Source organism: Dermacentor andersoni, chromosome 3 (assembly GCF_023375885.2).
Source record: "Dermacentor andersoni chromosome 3, qqDerAnde1_hic_scaffold, whole genome shotgun sequence".
Lineage (NCBI taxonomy): Eukaryota > Metazoa > Arthropoda > Arachnida > Ixodida > Ixodidae > Dermacentor > Dermacentor andersoni.
In genome coordinates this window covers 143,911,797-143,931,308 of record NC_092816.1, presented here as the reverse complement: position 1 = coordinate 143,931,308, position 19,512 = coordinate 143,911,797, and the positions used below count along the sequence as shown (strand labels likewise).

At 43.5% G+C, this 19,512-nt stretch overlaps 1 protein-coding gene across 3 annotated transcripts; it reads left to right on the top strand.

Annotated features, from left to right (window-relative positions):
* Positions 1-432: 432 nt before the first annotated feature.
* On the top strand, positions 433-18,346 carry LOC126524994 (uncharacterized). Of its 3 annotated transcripts, XM_055067536.2 has the most exons (7): positions 433-581; positions 3,645-3,700; positions 4,435-4,539; positions 5,894-5,987; positions 6,387-6,436; positions 16,684-16,773; positions 17,965-18,346. In XM_055067536.2, exons 1-7 carry the CDS (start codon positions 515-517, stop codon positions 18,295-18,297), a joined length of 795 nt encoding a protein of 264 aa, XP_054923511.2. In that variant the 5' UTR covers positions 433-514; the 3' UTR covers positions 18,298-18,346. The 3 variants fall into 3 exon arrangements, with proteins under 3 accessions (XP_054923511.2, XP_054923513.2, XP_054923512.2); XM_055067538.2 differs by lacking the exons at positions 16,684-16,773; positions 17,965-18,346 and adding an exon at positions 16,321-16,458; XM_055067537.2 differs by lacking the exons at positions 16,684-16,773; positions 17,965-18,346 and adding an exon at positions 13,532-13,708.
* Positions 18,347-19,512: the final 1,166 nt, after the last annotated feature.

Genomic DNA, 19,512 nt, shown 5'->3' with positions numbered 1-19,512 from the left:
TGAGCGCGACCGCCTTGTCTGCGATTTCACTCCAGACAAGACTACTTATTAAAGAGCGCCACCACTGTCTCCCGACGACATACCATGCCGCTTGCGCGTAAGGGTTCGAGAGGTGCACATATTATTTTGGGTTTCACACAAGTTCGCGAACATACAATCTCGTTAAGCGAAGATAGTATTTTGCCTCCATCGCACTGACGCTACTTTCTCGTGAACACAAGATCACGACTGCATTTGCTTTGGAGCATGAGTGATGTCTTGAAGAAAGCATGCAGATGTCATTTCTTTCGTTTCCGTGTCCCAACACGAAAGGCTAGAAGTTGCCGATAGCACAACGCAGGCGAAAAGCAGACAGTGATAACGATTCCCTGGAGAGCTTTATCATTACGGCTCTTGTGACTTTGAGGCGGCAAATGCATTCTTTCATGGAGTAGGCAGCCGCCTAGCCCATTTACACCATCCTGTACGCAGACGGTACTCAGACCGAAACGGTTTACATCTCTTCTGTGGCACTATGGAGCAATTCAAGGTGTGCGGAATTTTTGCGGGCCTAGCCATCTGTGCTCTCACAGCTCTTGGAAGTAAGTGCCTAAAGTACCATTCAATTTTAAAAATCGGGTCACATGTCGTAGAGTGCTGGCTTATCTAGTGAACCATCGTCTTGTGCAGGACACAATATATCGCAGTGCAAGAAATAGCTAAGTTCTTGTCCTTGACCAGCTCAATTATTTGCTTTCGTATCATTTTAAACAGGCATTAAACTACGGACAATTCCGTTCCGTGCTTTACGAAAAGGACAGATATCTACAAGGCCGAAGCGATAGAGCAATTGGAAGAGCGCTACGTAGAGAAGAATCGCAAATGACTATTCTTGAAATTCACTCAGTGTTTTTGCTGCTCTAAACAGACAGCATAGAGCGAAACCAAACTTTGGCGGGGGATAGGGGCGTACCCTAGAGAGACGATAGTTTTGGCAGCTGACTCTGAAGCTCCATTTTCGTTTCTGGCTTACTCTTGCATTCTGACTGCACGCCGCGCAACATACATTTTTTTGCTTGAAACAAGACATCATTACTAATATCATCATAAGGAGCAGCCTATTTTGATACCCACTGCAGGATCAAGGCTTCTCCGAGCGATCTCGAATTACCCCTGTCTTGGGCTAGCTGATTCCGATTTGCGTCTGAAAATTTCCTCATTTCATGACCCCTCCTAATTTTCTGCCTTCTTGGAGTACACAGCCCTTCCCATTGCACCCATTTTGTAATTCAAACAATACGCGAGTTATTTGCCCTGCGCACTACATGACCTGCACAACTTCATTCTTTTCTCATAATGCGAACTAGGATACCAGCTATCCCTGTTTGCTCTCTGATCCACACTGCTCTCTTCCTTTCTTCTAATGTAACGTCAAACATTTTTCGCTCCTTCGCTCTTTGAGTGCTCCTTAATTTGTTCCCGAGCTTCTTTGTTAACCTCCAAGTTTCTGCCACCTATATTGTCACCAGTAGGAAACAATGAATGTAAACTTTTCTTTTCAACGACAGCGGCACAATTGTGTACAGGGCGCTTCAACTGACTGGGGACAAGTGTAAAAAATCAATGTGCGCTTTGGGAGAATACAACTAACTGAACACAGTTCACTGACTTCTTGAGCGATTCCAAGTAGCTTTCTTTACTGTGACCTTAGACAATTATGATAGCCCTGCCCAGCGCGACAATACTCGCCCCGTCGCACGGCACGGTGTTATCATGAATCGCGTACAACTATCCCGCAACCTTGCTTAAAGTAATTAATTACAATAATAATATCGCCAACCTTAAGTACTGTTTCAAATACAAAATCTGCAATGAAGAACTTGTAAAGCCTGCTTAAGAATATCCAATAAGTTTCTTTCCATAGTGATAGCTGCTGCGTTCACGCAGTTTCTTGGTTGCAAAGAAAGTGCGTGCGATATGAAAAAGTGCCCCCACCCCCCCATTCACCCGGGACTATAGGCACTTACGGGCAGCTACATTAGTGTTATAAAACAATGCTAAGAACGAACGATCAGTGCTGCGCACAGAACGAAGGCGTGGGTAGGGTTAAAGCAAAAATCACAGGCCATAGCCGCACCCATTGTCTCTGATACGTCCCCATCTATCGCCAAACCCTCTTCGCTGTTTACGCTGCCTCTGACCTGAAAAGCGCTCACGCAGCTTCAAGAATTAAGCCACGCGTTATTTAAAGCTTATTTGAGTGCTCTGTTTGCTTCAACAGACAATATATTTCCACAATAGCGGAAGCCGAAACAAGCATATTCGATCCAGTTCCGTTGCTTAAGGCTTGTTCGCGCCTTCGGTTCGCGCTCGGCATCGATGATTCCCTGCTAGCATGATTGAAGGCCCTAATGTCTTATCGCGCAAGTACCTAATCACCTGACACTTCTCCAAATAAAGCACGTTTTCTTCCCAGCCAGAAAAAAAACAAAAGCACGAAAGATACCAAAACGGAAATAAATTATTTGGATATTTCTCTATAAGCTTCACAACTTCTGCTTTGGAGATGTTGCTTTTACGCAAATATTTTAAGAGTTGGTTAGCTTATACAATGCTCAAGAATTTCCTGAACTCATGGTGAAAAATTACCTGGATTTGGTCGTGAGGACAGGGATCAGTACTAAGTTGGTTGCATTGTAATGACGAACATATAAACATTTTTTAGGCGTGGCACGTGTTTGCAAATACACTCTGTCTATAATACGCCGAAAAATTCACGCAAAAGATGTGGTGCGGTATTGCATAAACGTATCATGGACGTGTGGTATCACTGTTTAGTTTGTACGCTAAACTTGATTATTGTCACGTTTCAGTTTCGGCAAACAAATACATTGGCACCATACACGTCGCGGAGCTCAGTGTTAATTGGCCGAACCAGCATCTATAGCGAAACAAGCAGCACTCAGCACAACGGGGGTGACGAGCAGATTCGTCAATCTTCGATGCCTTGCATGCGGATCCGACTCGTCGGCCGTTCATATATCACTCATTGAACACTCCAGTGCAATTGCTGGTGCTCGCATGAATTCTAGAAAGCAGCCCGCTATGTTCATAATGCACGTAATCTGAATACGCACAGACAGGCGGCAACATAAGCAACAGATCGAACGAGTGATAACATTTGAGAAGCTTCCGATAGAGAAAGAGGCGCCTTGCGTTGGGCAATAACTATGGACATTAGTCAGCCGCTGAAAGACTGTCACTGGGAAGGATTAATAAGAACACGTGAAAATATAGACAAGAACATAATTAAAAAAGTTAGCATACCAATGTAAGCGGCCCCAAAAGAAAATCTCTCCGAGCTTGGACCACCGAAATCGCGCCAACGCCACTTCAGTTCTTCACGATTTTCAGCACAGCAGCAGAATTTAAAGGGGCAATTCAATGTCCTTGTTCGTAAGGATTCTAAGCCTTTAACTCGGAGGCAGCGTCATTAAATTTAAAATAATGTACAATTGGTAGGTTTCCGAATGAACACGTTTCTGTCGCAATATTAGTACTTGCTCCCGTCTTTACAATTTTTTTTTTTCACGGCAGGCTTTTATTTCTGGCAGGTTGTGATGTATAGTTGCGGCTGTCTAATTAGTCTTCCTTTTTGCACACAGGCTGGAGTAGGCCAGCACTTGAGTTGAAGGGACGACGCTGGCCAATATTCCAAATGGTGAGTTAAAGTGTTCCAGCGTGAAAATATGGCCACAAAACATGAATAGGACTAATGAAAAAACCTATCTCGCAAAAAAATATTCAGAGATAAAGCACAACCACGGTTTCAATTCTTGAATTTTCAGACGCGAAAGACAAAATGGTGCTCTGGAATTAGTGATATTATTCCGCACTTTTTCTTTCATTTCTTCAAAAAGAGCACCGCTGCAGCACGTAACTTCCTCGTTGCTTTTATTCGCCACCTTACCTTTATATTTCATGCTGTAGTGATGTTAAGGAATAAAAACTTCCAAAAAGTGAGCTAAAAATGTGATATTTGATTAAGTTATGTATGTAAAAAAGAAGTAGCGCTCAAATCTTACCGTCAGCGCCGAGCGCAGTGATCTGTCATCCACTCGGAAATAGTTTACAGATCAAGTTCATCCGCTATTCGTACATAAATCACCAGACATGTTGCAGTAATCGCTGGCGCTCGCATATATTCGGAAATGTAAAAGACTGTTCGGGCCGGGCATGGAATGTGATAAGACAAGGTTATTTCGCTATGCAATGGACGACAACATTGGAAACGCTCCGAACATTAGAGAAATCCGATGTGGAAAGACCACCGGATGGAAAGCGATATAATACATAGAGCTGATAGTATCGCGCATATTGGCTGATTTTGGGTAAATTTATTATCACAGAAATATTGCCGTGATATCACGTAATTATGGACTCACTTTCTCGCAGGTTCCCGAAAATGGCCGCAGAATCACACGAACCTGCCGGTACATTGCAAGGGGGCGACTGAAAGAAATAAGGAACAAACCGGACGGAACACACTGCAACAAGTCCGTAAGTAAACATAACTTGTTCTCCCACCGTGGCAGCCTTGCTGTTTCAAAGCAACATATTCCTGGCAATGTGAGATAGTCCTGCTCGTTGCACCGCGAAACTTTAGAAATATTGGGCCCATGTGTCCTATTTTCTATAAGAATGCCAACTGCAACATTTACCGTTATCCTTACGATGAAAAATTTCGACTTTGAATGTAGTATGGTCGATATATGTATGACATTATTGCGACATGATAATAGATAACCAAGGACTACATTAACTAAAACAGAGAAGTCCGGTTTGCCATATACAAGCCAAGATTGCGCGTCAGCCTCTTAGTCAGCCAGCTAGTCAGGAATTGGGAGCACTGCCATAAACCTTCAACATTTGGTTTACTTTTCTGTCCGGTTTCCACTGATCCTGCAGTAACTGACCAATTATTGCGTTTTATAAATTTCGGCTTTTACCCCATCTCCTGCCAAGCATGACGTGCGACATATTATGCGCGTTTCTAACATTATGTGCTCAACATAACGGTTGTTTATGTTCTTATGTCGGTGTTATTCAATCTATTGCATGCGAATTTTACTAATGTTCAATGTACGTGGTATTAAGCAGTTATGAATGATGTTATGAATGTTGTGCAGGCATTTCCAGCATAGTTTTTTCTTGGTTAGTGAGGCTTCTGAAAAAATCGCTCAGACAATTTTCTGAACACAGTTCTATTGTAATAAAACTGAAATAAATTGATTGGTTGAAGAGATAAGCCAACAGCAGACATTCACAGAAAGATTTCTGCTGCTTATGGCATGATTACAACCAAGGCGCCAAATAAAACAACGGACGAAGGAAGCATACTCGAGACAACAATGTGTCTCCCCGTGCAACCACATGCGTAACCAACTCGCCCACCAGCACGTGCTTAGTGCTTATGGCAATATAGTGATCCCACAATTGGGAAGAGCTGGACAACAAAGCTCGACATTTTTTGTCACTTCAATTTTTATTCTCTACTCGTGGCCACTTGAAGCCCTCATTGTTCATGTCCATGATTTCTGTCCGTTTAATAGCGCTGGCAGCTTTTACAAATTTCCGTTAGATTAGAAACATTTAACTAATGCAAGTTTAAGCACCCTGGATCCACTAACGCTGGTTTGTCGGCGAACGCTTACTATGCTACAATTATGCAGACGGGCAGAAGCGATGCCTCATTGGTTTTCTTTCTGGTCCGTGAGAAGAAAAACATGCGTTAAATTCTACTAAGATTTCACAGAGATATCGACCGAGTATGCGACCATTCAACGAGATCCTATCACGGCAATCTTTTGTTATGACCTCTTCTTAATCGCAGATTGTCTTGTATTTTTTTTAGCCTTTCGTATCGGAAGGTGTCTGTTTTCATGGACTGTGCGTTGGATCCTACACTGAAGTGTCTGCGACCGAGCTTGCACAGAATAAAAGTACAGGTATGTGCACTGGCGTAAGAAAATAGCAGTTCGCGAAAGGCCTACCGTTATAAAAGAAAAGCTGCCTACAAGAGACTCGGCCGTCAGCTTTAAGAAGACGTGTTGTCTCCCATGGTGCTCTCATATTCACTACATTATGGGTGATATTTCAGTACCCAATGCAGCATAGAACACTCGCCTGCGCAATGGTTTGCATGTGGCGTTGTTTATATTATAATTGTCTTTACAAGCAAGCGTAGTCATATGAAGTTGGTTGTAAAAATTGTAGCCACTGAATACAACGCATAATTTTGAGCTGAAGGACCACAGTGGCAAAATGTGCAAAACAGGGTAACACAACATCGGTAAAATCCACGGCTACAATGTAATGTTGATTATTCCTTTTTATATTGGTTGCAGAGACCCAGGAAATACCAGTGAAGTGTTCGGAGTACAAACGCAACGACACAGTGAGTCTTATGGCAGTACTGACACCTTACATATGCCCGTTTTCTTCTTGCGCACCTTATCCAATCAGCTGTGCGATCCTTCATTAGTACTGAATTACCCTTAACAAAAAGCTGTAGGCGTGTACTTTTCCACTTGCGAGGGCGCTATTATATACCGCATGATAGCTCGCTGGTAATAAAGTGATTAGAAAACATTATTTTCGTAATGGATCAATTAGCAAGGGTCAAACGCCAGCTACACAGTAAAGCTGTACTGGGTTGAAAAGAATGCTGGACAATTACCTAATACCACAAAGATAATTTACTCCAGCTTGACAAAGTAATCAAATGTGGTATTTTGTGGAAGATAATCACTCTTCCTTTCCTCTCCCTGGTTCGCTGAAAGTTGTCCTACTTACATTCACTGCCTAACGGAACAAAATTGTTGAATCACTACGCGTTTCGTCTTGGCAAGGCAGTTTCTTTGGAGGCGTTTCGTACAGTGCGCTTCACTGCTGTGTAGAGCGCGGCCACGGCCGGTTCACGTATGCATGAGTGACGACTGTTGCTTCTGATACTGTGTGCTAGAAGCATGGGCAGCCTAATTGAAGTACAGAAACGTACCGATTTCCGAAGGTGAATTTTCACTTGGTAGCGAAGCTTCCACAAAAGCCCACACGTTAAATACATGGCGGTTCATCGGCGGATCATAGGCTGTGTGACGGTGGGACACTTCCGACGGAACGAAAACCTACTGCGCCGACGTATCTATTAAACAATGGTAGCGTCAATTTTGTTAATTGTAGTGCGACATTCATTTTGTTGGCTTTGCCGAGCTTCACAAACAAATTAAATTACGTGCCCGTTGACGGAGTCGATCCTCAATCTAGCGGCTGAGCATTCCGAGGCTCTAAGCATTAGGTCACAATCTCGGGTACGCTCCCATTGTGTCAACGCGAAATAGCTTTTCGAGTAGCCCGGGTGCGTGAGTGTGCATGCTTGCGCACCTGATCACCGTGCAAAGAGGCCACGTTTGGATAGCTGCCATCCTGGATTGTGTGGTTTGGGCGAAAGCCTTTGGTATGACGTTGCACTGGCAATGCAATAACACTGAAACTAAAGCAGGTTGCCCGGCACTCTCTATGCCCTTAAACAAAACATTATTGTTGAGCGAAAGAAACAGCGAAAACTAAAAAAATTCGGATACGTTAAAGGCGTTTAAATGTTTTTTTTTTTTTTTAACAGGGCTTCGACACAGGAGCCGGCACCTCTTAAAATATTCTTAACCTATTTCTTAGGTTGCCTTCGTGTTATTCATTTCGTTTAACGTGCTTCCTAGCGAACACACGAGATGTTGACAAATCCCCCCCCCCCCCCCATTTTATCAAGCTTCTCTTATGTAGGTCCGGAAAAGGAGCACTTGATCTGCCGCAATTTATTATGTTAATGATAAAGTGAAACACAGTTGCATTTTCTTTCCTGAAACACCACACCTAAATAATACCGATTAGAAATTTTATATTGAATAGTTGAAATAATTGTTTTGTTCCCAAAGTATCTTTTGTTTAGCAATGGTTTCTAGCTTTTCGCATAACCGCACTTCACTCGCAGCTCCCATAACCACGTTCATTGATGTGGTTTTAAACCGATTTTTACTATAAGCTTCCAGACTGTTTGAAGCAACCTTGGCTAGCTTGTGGTGAGTGGTGACGTCGATAAGCACCTTCGCCTAACCATACATGCTTTTCGCAAAGCAGCTTAAGATAGTAGCGTACGTAGAAATGGCACGCGTTACACGACCACGCGACAGTTTCATAGCCACGCACTGTGAGACAGCGTCCTCGGTGTATGTGCTCGCCGAGGGAAACGAACGTACTCACTAAAATTGCCGCTCGCCATAGGCAATGCATGCTAGTAGCATTAGCATTGCAGTAGACATGCACGTTGGCATGTCAATTAGACCGCACGCACTCTTGAGCGGGTTATCTGGGATGCTGAGGCCAGTACCTGGCATCGCCTATGCCCACCGGAGTGGTCAGCCGCTCGTGGGCACTACACAGTAGTGCGCTACAGTTTTTTTCTTTGAAAACCTTAAATTTTACGCCCGTTGCTATACGAATACAGGTGATTAGGCGTGAAAAAATTGTTATCTTTGTGGGCCTGTGAATTTACTGCATTAGTTGCTGCGGTTTGACTTCAAATTAGCCCATGTTGGAAATTTCTAGCCTCCAGCAGCTCGGCAACGACAAATACTACGCTCTACGCAATCAGTAAGCCACAGGCGTTGAAGGTAATACGTTCGACACAAAGGACCGAAGTCATAATGGGAAAAGTGTGAAGCTGGTGTGAAATATTCGCTATGGCCACAAAAGCTGCTCATTCGCTTTTATTCACCCCTGTATAAAGCACTTCTGGTGAGGTCGTACAGAATTTTATTCACACTTAACCCTTTCATAGAAAAAAGCATTAGGCTGTTCGCCGCAAATGGAGATATTTCAATCCTGTCTTGAGAAACTGTAGCTCTTTAGGGAGTTTCTTCATAAATGCAATAGAGGTCATATATTATAAATAAGTATAGCAAATAATGGTAGTATTGTTTTAAATCCGGTTCAATTCAAGGCACGCTCCAAGCACAGGAAACTCTATCGTGCCTTTGACATCACCAAGAAACGCTGGAAACAGTTTTGGCAAGAAAATCCGGAAATTTGTTTGGATTCAACGTTTGTCCTTCCATAGAAGTACTCTGTTTATTTAAGAAGAGACATCCATAAATTGTTTTCCAATTCACTGTAAGTTTCCGAATAAAGCGTATGTGTGGTGTCATTTAGATGGCGATTTAACGTTGGCCTTATGCAGAGTAGCAGCTAGTATGTTTAGCGTAAGAATAAGCTGATGTAATGCCGGAAGGTTGCATTCGCTTCTTCACAGTCGCCCTTATTTTTGTCGTATTATTATGAGGTCGTGATGCCCAGCAGTCGATAATTACCGCTTCCCTAGAAGTCATTTGCCTAGTGAAAGGATTCACGCTGTAGAGCACTTCACAACAATGGCCGCTGATCAAAATTGTTCTCGCCTTTCTTGAACCACATATGATGCATCAATTTTCACCGATGTAAGAATAGGTATAATTCCCCCGTGTAATGACGTGCAGCAAATGGGTAACTGTTCGTTACCATTCTATATCTTTCTGAAATTGTTTTGCTTCACTGAACGATAAAACGAATCAACTACAGTATCGCGCAGGGTTCGCCCTAGCTATGAATTGCTACATTTATCCTCACGAATTCCACAACTCGTGTGGGTGCAATGCCTCAAAGCAGGCAAAATCTGTGGATGGCGCACAGGCCTGAGTCATGATAACACCAACTTGCAAGCATACTGCAACGCTAAACTTCACAATATTTCACTAGCAGTCGACAGGACTATCAGGCAGATAAAACGGGATTGAATCTCTCTTTTTTGCATCTATCGCTGAAGGAAAAAAAGTATTGAACAATCTTAAAGGGATGGAACATATTGTTGCATTGCCGCGAAGCAAGAGTATGTAAAGTATGTAAAAAAGTATGTAAATACTTTTTCCAAAAGTATTTACATACTTTTGGAAAATTAGCTCTTGCAGTATTCTGCTTTGCCTAATGCAAGAAGGCAGGTTGCTTTTCCAGGAAAATAGAGGATGTTGGAATCTAAGAATCTAAAAAGCTCAAAGCGAAAGCACTAATAGTGCCCTTTCTGGAAAACGTTTGCCACAGGAGCTGTTTTTCTTGATGGTTGCCGTTGGAGCGCTTTAAGCTGCGCGCATACTACCCGGATAGTTTTCCATATCCTCTACCTCATTGAGTTTCCTATCGTGCCTGTGCCTCTTCCACGTTTTCGTCACCTGTAGGGCATAAGGAAATGTACGGAACGAAGCGATTCTATTTGACAAGAAGTAACACATGTAAAGAATTCTAAGGGCATAACGCAGTGCTTTTCTCGCTGCTGTGAAAGTTGTTCAGAAAATTTAAGGACTATTTCATTAGGAATACAACAGCTCAGCTAGCGCGAGAGCCGAACACCAACGCAGGAGAGCTGAACGAAAGCAAATCGTGTAATTTTTGCGACTCACTCAAAGGCACATTAGGTACAAAGAAAACATGCGCCATCCATGGACGTATGATGTGCCCTGCAGACGACAACAAAGCACTAAAGATAGTTAAAAACAAATAAGAAGGCAATACCGCTGAACTGATGAAAGAGCTAAAGAGGATTTACGTAGGCACGGAAATAAGCGCACAGGTGAAACAAATACGACTGAGTTGAACATCAAGAATTGGACACACCCATTACGACAGCAAATCCCTTCGCGGCGGAGCATTCCTTCAAAACGAATATGACACCGGGAGTAGATAAAATCACAAAAGCAATGATTCAAAGTCGGAACACTTAAAGAACTAACACATTTCTTCAATCAACCGGCTGGGGCGGAAGATGGAGAGGACGCTGGTGATTGGAAAGAGGGGAAGATCATCCTCATTCCTTAGCTAGGCCAAGCCGAGTGACCTAAAAATCTTTGGCTCTTCTTCCTAACTTTCGCACTGGGTAATATCGATTCTAAATAGTAAATAATGCCGGACTGTAAGAATATGTAAAAAAAGAACACAGCTTATTCCTTGATACCTTGTTTGGCTTCAGCTCGCATGTATCTGCGCAGGATGTTTTCCGGATGCATCAGGAAATAATCCTCCACCCTCCACACCTAGAATGGGATAGTGCTGGCTATTAGCGCGAGGGAGCCTTTGACACAGTCTCATATATAATAATCATAAGGGAACTGAAAAGCGTTAGCTGCGGAAGGAGAACCTACCAATATGTGCGCGTACTTTCCTGGAGAACCGCAGAGCTATTGGCATGGAATCCCCATTGTCAGATATTTTGTACCTTCCAAATCGTGGCACTCCCTAGAGATCTATCCTCTCCCCTGTGCTTTTCACTATAAGAATGAAGAAACTCGCCCTGGAATTAGCAGTAAGGCGTGTAGCTCAAGCAATTGCACAAGCAATTGCTTGTGCAATTTACGCAGATGGCATCAAGCTGTGTGCACACCGAGGCTGGTCGGGTGACAAACACGAGGCGCCTCACAGAGCAATCTATGAGGTAATGGAATCCTGTGAAAGGTGATCATAGAATTTGTACCGGACAAATCGGAGTACATCCATGTACGTACAAAATACAATACGAAAGCTTCCGCCTTGAAGACAGAGCTGAAGATTTACGGAAGTCGACAAGATAGTTAACGAAACTTCGGATACTGGGGTTTTCGGTTAAATGGTAATGGAAGCGTAAAGCACATCCTAGCAAACCTAAAGAGAGCCACACGAAGCGTGGCAAATATGATACACCACGTCACCAAACGCCGCCGTGGACTTACGGATGGGGAAACGCTAAGATTAGAGCATGATTTGGCCATAAGCCGAATCACATACAGTCTCCTCTTCAAATTAATCACTAAAATGGAGGTAACAGAGATCGATGCACTTATCAGAACAGTATATAGGTCTGTCTTATCCTTCCCTATCGCCCATGTACGAAACGATTCGAGAGTATCGGTGTATACAATACTTTTGAGGAGCACGCTGCCGCCGTTGTAATAGCACAGATAAAAAGACTGAATACAACACCTCAGGGCAGATCACTCTTCAGATCACCCCCTCCCCGCCTTAATGTAGAGAAAACGGTGATTCTGCCCCGGGACAATATGTACCACATCCGCGAATCCCCGATTCCAAGAAAAGCGATATGCGCCACGCAGGCAGAAGTAAAGCGAAAGCCATCGCACTTAAAAAAGTTTTGCAAACTCCAATGTCTACTACACAGACGCGTGCAAACAAAGACGGGAACATACACCATTGTTGCAACGCACATAAACGCCATTACACCAGCCTTAGTCAGCGAAATCCGTCACTTAGGCGGAAGCCATGGCACTTGCAATCCAAAACGCTGAACATAAAAAACATTTCGGCCACGGTGCTCAAAGGCTCGCAAGCGCCGTGCCGCCTTTTTATCTCTGAGACGCTGCCCAAGGTCGTATTCAGAATCTTACGAGTGTGGGTCGCCTGCTATCGCAAAATAACATGGTGTTCCGTGCACACAGAACTAGAGGGAAGCAAGTGAGTGGATTGCCTAGCCTGCGAATGCACCATACGAGTCATGACTTCGCCCGGGTAGAACCCCCGTCTGTTCCGCGCGACATCCTGGAACATGAAAGGGAAGAACGAGAATTCTAGTGTCATCCACACCCGCAATAAGCCAGGAAGCACGTTGGGGATTGGTGTCGATTACAAAAAAGCACTTTCGTAAATCTACACGTTTTGAGCAACACTCACTCTTCATTGTAGGCGGGCACGTGACCGTGGTGCCTGGTACCGTTAACTCAAGTCCACATAACATGAATGTGGCAGACACGGCCACCAAAACTCAATTCACCTTTGTGAAAAGAAAGCAACCTTGAAAGGCAGTGTGAGGCACGGCCTGTTAGCAAGTATCGGGAGAACCAAGAGGCTCTGCTCGACCAGACTCCGCGAGGCGCAATAGCCAGTGTAGTCCTGAAACCCAACTCCTTGATCCTCAATAAACTCGAATAAGATAAACTTTCTGTTCAGCCCCTCACTCTCCTTCATTAAATAATTTGCTATAAAATCAGGCAGATGTGTGGCCACTCGGGTGCAACGAAAGATAGATAAGCACGGTTAGTAGAATGGTTTGCTGGGCCACTTGGTGCACGGTGAACGTATAAGGGGTTTCAGCAAGTATGGACGCGAGCACAAGTAAGTAGAAACGAACAGCACAGCACTGGACTTGCAACTGAAGTTGACTGGGAATACATTCCACAAATCTCCGCCACGCATGCGTATTCACCCAAGAGCAATATCAAAGTTTATAGTCAAATATCAACAAAATGTGTACACATACACAAAAGCCAAGTTACACCCCTTCACGACAAGGGCAAGAACACTTGAATTAACACGATAAATTTAAAAATTGAGGTTATTTATTATTGATATAGACCGAAGGTTCACTCACGCACGTATGCGCGTTCATATTTTTGATGTGGAATGCTTGGCTTATTTCTCTTTCTAGTTTACTGCGCTCTCTCCCCACAACCGATACACTATCAAAAACTGTCAGCAATCGTGCTTTCTGCAATGCAACGGCAAGTTCCCTCCCGTATATGTAGGTAGCAAACAGTGATTAATACAACAACCTGTCTGGCCAATATAGGACAGTCCGCATGAGAGAGGTATGTGATATGCGATCGAAGATGGACACGTTTTGCGAAAAGAAGTGGTGTGCTTTTTTCCACAGCCACTAGTCGCATCTGTCTTCTCTCCTTTGATGCTTTTGCACAACCTAACCAGTTTCCTCGGCGCCGAAAACACTAGTGTGACGCCATTCCTAGTGGCCACCCTCTTAAGATTATGAGACAAGCAATGCAAATGCGGTGTCACTACGACCTTTCCTTTTCTTTTTGAAGATTCATTGTCGTCAGCGGTTTCCAGGGGTTTCTTTTTTGTCAACTTTCTAAACACAGCTTCAGCCACAGCCATAAAAAGTGAGACCTGGTACCCTGCCAATATTAACCTCGCCTTCTGGGCTTCAAAACACTCCTGCAATGAGTGGATGCAACTCTTGTTACGAGCATTCGTCAAGCACAAGGAAACTATGCCACGTTTTATTAATTTGGAATGGGACGATTCATACGGGAGGAGTGCTTTCTTCTATCTAGGGCAATAACGCCAGCACACACGACTCTCACTTTAAATTTAGTTCCAAATCAAGAAATGTGATCAAGTTTTCACTGTAAAGTTTGAACTTGAACCTGAGGTCCCGGGAGTCCTAATAAACTTCAGTTGTAGCTCCAGCGCAGTCCTGTCTGTTTCTTCTTATTTGTGCTCGCGTCCGTACTTGCTGGAACCCCTTATACGCTCACAAAGCAACAGCACGCATTTTCATTTATAAGGTCAAGTTGAAAGTAAAATGACAGCGTCGTGGCACTCGCTTTGTCTATAGCATTGAACAAGGTAACCGCCTAAACGCACCGTCTCATAACATCGTCTAATAGTAATCACCTTAGCGATCACCGCATCCCGGCGTCTTCAGCGACGCACGCCTCGTCATGGAGGAGCAATTTCCCGTAAGTAAACCATAGCCGATCTCACTGTGCTAACTTGGTGCTAACGCGAAAGATTACGCCAATGTTGCGAATGTGGAAAATTGTGCTTGAGAAAAACGAGAATAAATCCTTGCGTGCATACGGAAACCTTCGGTAAATAGTTTTATGGCGATAAGAATTGTAGGGACTCTCAAGGCGAACTTCCGCAGTCACCGTCGCCGTGAAGTTAGTTCCGTGTGAAGTAGAAGTGCGATAAGATCCATTTGCCCTCCGCGCCGCCGTACGTGCAAGGTGCGACGGAAAGCATGAGAACGTGAGCCGAAGAGGGGCGTCTTTCCGATCGACTGGTGTTCGGTTAGAAAGGAGGGGAAGGCGAGTGAGCACGCGTCTCGTCTAACGCGCTCCTTATTGTGGACGTTATATCGGAGGTGGGTACAAAAGTTGGGCGAGCAGAGAATAATGAGGCCTTCGTGATTATTTCTCAATATAGCTCGCTGCTCATGTCAAAAACAGCCGAGCCAGTGGTCCTCAAGCTGCTGAATAACTGGCGTTTTGTTTCGTCCCGTTACTAGCCGTTTTTTTTAATTCAGTCTCATTTACTTGCACGTAGAATTACATTGTGGCATTATAATTCGCCGGAGTTTAGCTTCTCGTGATAATGTTCACTGGACAATGACAAGCTACTTTGCCTGCCACCTGGGCTGTCCCGTAGCGAAACAACTTTGGCGTGCCGCCAGTGTTTTGTCATCGCATTCACTAACGCTGATTTAGTATTTATCTGATGGCCAACAGCGCCACACGAAACAATCGCGGACGTGACAAGATTCTGCGACCTTGGGCGCAACCATCTATTATTGCAGAATGCCACCACCGCAGTAAAACGCTTTTTGAAGGCAGCAGGACCAAAATAACACTTTTGCGCGAACATTCGTCTGCGGGTTCGCGCCGAATGATTTTCACTCCGCCTTCTTATCAACTTATTTTCGTCATTTTCTTCGTCCACGTGCGGGGAAGTTAAGGAAATTAGAGAGTAGTTATTATCCCTGTCGTTCTTTCTTGTGTCTCTCTCTGTTCGACGGCAAACGTAAATTTATTTATGAAAAAAATCAAACAACAAAGAAGGATGCCCAACATAATTCCCACATGCTAAAAATCATCGATTAATAAAGAAATTTAATCGGTTACATAAAATTTATTTACAAAATTCTTTATGTAGGATTTGTCTATTTCGATCCACTATGGAAGAAGTGGATCCAAAATACCGCGACTTCAGGCGAACTTTATACTACCTGTACCTGGCTTGTTTAAGTATCATCTAAGTATTCTCTTTTTTTAAATTACTTAACGAACAGCTTCCTTATGTTGTGCGGACTACAAATTTCTCACTAATACCAACCACCCCAGGTTTGCGCATATTTACAACTTTTTACTACCTAAATGTAACAGAAACTATGGAAAACTGGCATCCTCGTTTTCAGCATTAAAGATATGGAATGACCTACCCCATTCACATAAATTAACGTCATCTTTGAATGTATTCAAACATGAGTTAACATGTCTTATTTCTTTTTGTTAATAGTTTCATGTCCTATAACATGTTCTCTGTATAATTATGCTTTTTGATATATGCACTGTTTTGTGTGCTTTCTCTTGCCAATGTATTGCATTACGCGCATTCATTTCTTTTCCTTGTACTTTTGTTATTCTTTGCTGCTTTAGCCCACGTTTTGTACGCATCTTTTCTTTTTCTTTTTAGAACCGAGGGACCCGTTGCAGTCATTGACATTGGAACCCTCGTCTACATACTATTGGTTACACACTCATCTTTTTTGAATGAAGAATAAACTGAAACTGAAACTGAAACAGGATCATATATTAAAAAAAATTAATTTGATCGGTTACATAAAATTTATTTACAAAATTCTTCATGTAGGAGTTGCCCATTGGATCCATTATGAAAGAAGTATCACGGAACACTGAGTTAGCCACATCGTGAAAATTCTGTTTACGAGCTCATTACTGCTCTGAATTAATAGAATAGTACGCTGTGCTATTCGCAATGCATGCTGGATAATTAATGCACTGCTGAATAACTAGATCACATTTTCTCACCTATCAGGGAGGCCACCCTGTTTCAGACTGCGCCTTTAGGTGCAAAGAAGGCGAAGTTGTATTTATGGTCCAGGAGCAGAATTGGCTTCCATGCAGGGTAAGCACTCGATATTGTTGTGGAGTAGGTTGGCAGTCGCGTTGTGTTGGTAGCGACATTAGCACAAGAGCAACGAAAACATGCCTCAAGAACAGGGTAAGACGGCCCTGTTCTTCAGGCATTGTTCAGGCATGGTTCAGGCATAGTTAAAGCATGGTTCAGGCATGGCTCAGGCATTGTTCAGGCATGGTTGAGGCATGGTTCAGACATGGTTCAGGCGAAAATTTGCATTTTCATCCGTCACGTTTGTCGTCATTGCTCCATATGTACGTTGGATAAAGTTTGTGTAACTGAGGGGTGCTCATTGAATTCTACTTTTACACTTAGTTCACACTGTGGTGAGATTACCCTATCGCATGAAGAAGCGACGCTCAAGGTAATAAACAAAAAATCTATTAGCTGGTTGCACTCATCTAATCACAGGTAGGGCAACCTTTCTCATGGCAGATGCTTGACAACGGCATAGAAAACGAAAGAAGGCACGGACGATTTCCAAACGGGCGTACACTTTTGTACCGTACCATGCGAAACGACACGAAAATAGAATACAAGTGCAGACGTGAACTTTATATTGACTAACCATGTCCGCTCTTTCCCGCCTAATCTCAGACGGTCGGCTCAATTCTTTTTATTATTTACCAATAGAAACATCGTTTTCCATCAAAATAAGCAGGTATACATCATGACCAACATTTTCCAATTGATAGGAACTTTGTGGCGTGAAAGCGACGCAACATATCGCCAGAGCCGCAATGTGGGCGTGGAAAAAGAAAGCGACGTTGTCGTTTTACTTTCTGTGAGAACCGTACACTTTATTTAGAGGATAAATTGAAATGGAATTTGCAAATACATTTCACAGTTCTGTACTAGCGTTTGAAAACACGCCTTTAGGATTCATATAGAGAGCTACATGCTATATGCAGCGGTATTAATCCCTCAACTTAGAAGCGAATAGCAGAATATTAGAAAATTCTCTTTTAAAAATCACTCGTCCTCGATACAGCAAAACATTTCTGCTTCTTATCGTAACAATGACGAATACGATGCCTAGGTGACCTCCCACTATGCATGCCGTGTATATTCTGCCAAAGCAGACAAATACCTTAGGATGTAGCTATAGAGGTGTCTATTGTTTAGTTTGCCTGACGAAGCACCGGTGGTAACATTATCATTTCGTGTTCAATTCTTCAGTCAGATCCCGGAAAATCGGGCCGCTGCGTGGAAGGCACATGCTGGGCACCACTGCCGCTGATCTGGATTCCAAGAAATGAAGAAAACAACAGCACAGAGCGAACACCTAATGAGGATTCTATTCAGAGTATCTCTACCAAAATCAGTTCCTCAACTGTAAATGACCGACAACACCCACAAATGCAGATTTCCGAAAAAAGAACAACTACCGCATCAAGAGGGCCATACGTTGTATTTGCTCCTTTTGCCAAAAAATTTTCGACGGCGTCAAGAGTAAAAGAGAAGCAGTATAGACATGTGAACCTCGTTAGACTAGTTCCAAGAAATAAATAAAATATTTAATGTCTAAGCGCTGTTCATCCTTTGAATGCTTTTTTAAGGGTATTCGGAACAAAATCTCTAAGAAGATACTGGTGGCAAGCTAATGTTGGGGTTGGTTTAACATGTGCGTTGCCAGGTGGGAATACATGAAATTATCAGAAGACCACCTCAGCTTGGTTAACGTCCTCAATGTCAATTGCTTCGCTACAGAAAACACGGTGGTGTCTTAAAGTGCTGAACGGTGCGTCGTCACCTTTACTGACGCTGTTCTGATTACACTGCGCGCAATATTTGCATTCTCAGATCGGAGTGACCACTGCGGATGTGCTACAAGTATTCAAGGGCGCCATGCGTTAAGTTGTACCACCCGTTTCAGGAATCTGACACGAAGGCAGACTCACCCGTATTGTTTGCAGTAATTTATAACCGTCACGTTAAATAGAAGTTTTTTTACATCGAAGCTATTTAGTGCTAGTTCCTCCAGGATCTCGTCCATGTGTAAACACAAAATCCCGAAAGTAGTTCAATTCCGGGCCGACCCACGGCTGAGGTGAAGCAGGCATTAAGCACTCCCCATACGTGCGCCGATACCGAAGATAGTGCAATGCTGGGCCGACCCGCCGTGGAGGTGCAGTTCACCGTTATGTTCGCCGCGATACAGTAATTCGATTCTCTAGTGTAGGTACCTAGGGAAGACGACGGTATTAAATGTGGAGACCTTTGATTCGATGGGGCTGACGTGTCCTGATGCGAGATGTAAAGTTAACATGCTTCGCCATGGAATGCGATTCCATGGGCGCTGTAACGTAAAACTATTCCAAACTTTTCTATTCCAATTCCGCTATCAGCCCTCCATGATTGGTCAAAAACTTTTTTCGACCACTCCCACTACACCTGTCTGTCACGCGACGTCACGAAAACCACGATACCTCCCCATCTAATATGATGTTTACACACCAATTATGCATGATTTGACCGAAAAAAGAAAAACAGTTATTTCTGATCCGACCCCTTTTCGCCATTAGCCCTCGGCTATTGGGAAAATGTTTTCGGCCTGCACCCACATCACTTGCCTGTCACGCGACGTCACAAAACCGAAAGAACTCACCGCGTCAAAGTGACGTGTACGCAATAAAGATGCATTAATATGCCGAACCAAACTGAATTTTCTTCGGAATAGCCGCAGTCTGCCCCGTTCCGAAAGGAATAGGAGATGGCTGCCGCCGA

Excerpts from the sequence above, each read along its gene's own strand:
- LOC126524994 (XM_055067536.2), top strand. The coding sequence starts at position 515 with ATGGAGCAATTCAAGGTGTGCGGAATTTTTGCGGGCCTAGCCATCTGT. Across the intron at positions 5,988-6,386 it reads TGCACAGAATAAAAGTACAG|AGACCCAGGAAATACCAGTG; the intron begins GTATGTGCACTG and ends TATTGGTTGCAG. Across the intron at positions 6,437-16,683 it reads AGTACAAACGCAACGACACA|GGAGGCCACCCTGTTTCAGA; the intron begins GTGAGTCTTATG and ends CTCACCTATCAG.